General features: G+C 36.4%; 1 protein-coding gene across 1 annotated transcript in view; it reads right to left on the bottom strand.

Annotated features, from left to right (window-relative positions):
* Nucleotides 1-951: 951 nt before the first annotated feature.
* LOC110446121 (calmodulin-beta-like) overlaps nucleotides 952-2,626 on the bottom strand; it is a gene marked incomplete at its 5' end in the record, with an annotated part of 19,042 nt that continues 17,367 nt past the window's right edge. The window contains one exon of the mRNA XM_021491111.1: nucleotides 952-2,094. Coding sequence (XP_021346786.1) covers nucleotides 1,840-2,094 — 255 coding nt within the window. The remainder of the gene's footprint in view (nucleotides 2,095-2,626) is intronic.

Here is a 2,626-nt window from a genome sequence, read left to right as displayed (position 1 = left end):
GTCACCTTGTACATACAGTCCCTTTAATACGACATTGTTATTTGTTACCTTGTCCATACAGTCCCTTTAATACGACATCGTTATTTGTTACATTGTACATACAGTTCCTTTAATACGACATCGTTATTCGTTACCTTGTACATACAAAAAAGTCCCTCTAATACGACATCGTTATTTGTTACCTTGTACATACAGTCCCTTTAATACGACATCGTTATTCGTTACCTTGTACATACAGTCCCTTTAATACGATATCGTCATTTGTGTCCTTGTACATAGTCCCTTTACTACGACATCGTTATTTGTTGCCTTGTACATACAGTCCCTTTACTACGACATCGTTATTCGTTACCTTGTACATACAGTTCCTTTAATACGACATCGTTATTTGTGTCCTTGTACATACAGTCCCTTTAATACGACATCGTTATTTGTTACCTTGTACATACAGTCCCTTTATTACGACGTCGTAAATTGTTTCCTTGTACATACCGTCCCTTTAATACGACATCGTTATTTGTTACCTTGTACATACAGTCCCTTTAATACGACGTCGTTATTTGTTCCTTGGACATACCGTCCCTTTGATACGACGTCGTTAATTGTTACCTTGTACATACCGTCCCTTTAATACGATATCGTTATTTGTAATCTTGTACATACAGTCCCTTTAATACGACGTCGGTATTTGTAATCTTGTACATACAAATATTTAGAGAAGATTTGTTTATGGAGAGCGGATCCTTTGGAGTTGAAAGATTCATGTTACGCTGTGATTGATGAAAACCCTAGTTGACATTCCTCCTATGAAATAAATGGCTGCTTGTAATAATCAGCATTGTAGGCATTCATTACAGGTATAATGTGATAGCGGTATAAGTAACAGTTGTAAGTGGCCATATTAAAGTATGTTATCTGCAATAAAACTATAAATAAACAACAACGCAAGTACTTGTTTGGTGTATTTAGTTTTAATTGTGCACAACTATCTATGTATTACCGTTTACATAGGATACATATTGGTCATAGAGGAAATGTGTAATATTACACTTTATCTATATATGAGTTGATAAGGAAATGCTAAAGAACGTTAAAAATGTGTAATATTACACTTTATTTATGAATGAGTTGATAAGGAAATGCTAAAGAACGTTAGAAATGTATTCGATAAATGATCCAGTCATCGATGAAGTGTGTTGTATTTCAGATAAAAAATATGAATTATATATAAAATATTTGAAAAGGTCCTCATTTAAAAGGTGTGTTTGAGAGAGACGTCGGTGTGCCTTTTGTCGATTAATCTTCTTTATTAACAATACTTTCCACTGAAATAATTACACGTTATATATCGAAAAGAACAGATGCATATTCGTAGTCAAGACGTCTTTCACAGACGCCAAGAAAATGTTTTTATTTAAACGTTGAATCTCGCTCCTGTAGACAGGTATTATAGGCAGATAAACACATGAATATGTTACCCATGGTTGTTTATTATTAAGTGTACATTAAAAGCTACCTAAACTCTCGCGGTATTTACAGCTCGGTCTGTCTGTATAGTTTTACACCGAAATCTTAGCGTATTAATGAATCTGGCGTGTTATTTCAAATACTACTTTTGCACACTAAACTCCGTTTGATACGCAGGCTTTTCTACACTGAAGGCGGATATTCTTGTAGATATTTATATTTGTATTTTTTTGCTACTTGTATACAAATTATGTTTGTATGACAACATACATTATATTTGAAACAATAAGTAATAAGTTGCTATATGTTTTCCGGTATTAGACATTTAGGCTTGAAACAATAAAAAGCTATGTGTTTTTCGGTATTTCTGTTTCATTTTTTCACCGCATTTTCATAGAATCGACAAAACTCCTCATAACTAATAGAAGAACCCTTACACCATTTCACGAGGAGTGCCGAAATGGTCTCCGCCTGGATACTGAGCTCCTCATCAGACTTAATTCCCGCTAACATCTCGTCCTTCGTGAGACTTCCGCTGTTATCTTTATCCAACTTTTGGAAAGTCATGCGCATGACTGATGATGTCTGCTTCATCCCCCAGATGTCCAGAAACTCATCGTACGAAATCTGTAAGGACAACATTAAGTGTGAAATAAAATCGTCACGATATCAATCGTTACTGTGGCTGGTATAGTGGTTAACATAGCCACCTGTGTACGAGTTTCTATTGTCAGCACATACAAGGTATTAACAACACGGGAAAAGGGAACGGCGTCGGATGACGTAAAGGCTCGTGATAATGTAGGGCATGTGAAGATGTAAATCCTCCCGAGGGTATAAAGGCTGGTAACGTTAAGGTCTATAAGGATCAAATGGTACACGGGGATGTAAAGGGTTGTAAAAATGTCAAGGAACACGGGGATGTAAAGGGTCGTAATAATGTAAAGGGTGGTAATGATGTAAAAAGGGTGGTGATGATGCAAAGGTTCGTGATGATGTAAAGGGTGGTGATGATGTTAAGGGTGGTGATGATGTAAAGGGTGGTGATGACGTAAAGGGTGGTGATGATGCAAAGGTTCGTGATGATGTAAAGGGTGGTGATGATGTTAAGGGTGGTGATGATGTAAAGGGTGGTGATGACGTAAAGGGTGGTGATGAT

Source organism: Mizuhopecten yessoensis, unplaced genomic scaffold (genome assembly GCF_002113885.1).
Source record: "Mizuhopecten yessoensis strain PY_sf001 unplaced genomic scaffold, ASM211388v2 scaffold295, whole genome shotgun sequence".
NCBI lineage: Eukaryota > Metazoa > Mollusca > Bivalvia > Pectinida > Pectinidae > Mizuhopecten > Mizuhopecten yessoensis.
This window is presented reverse-complemented; position numbering and strand designations above follow the sequence as displayed.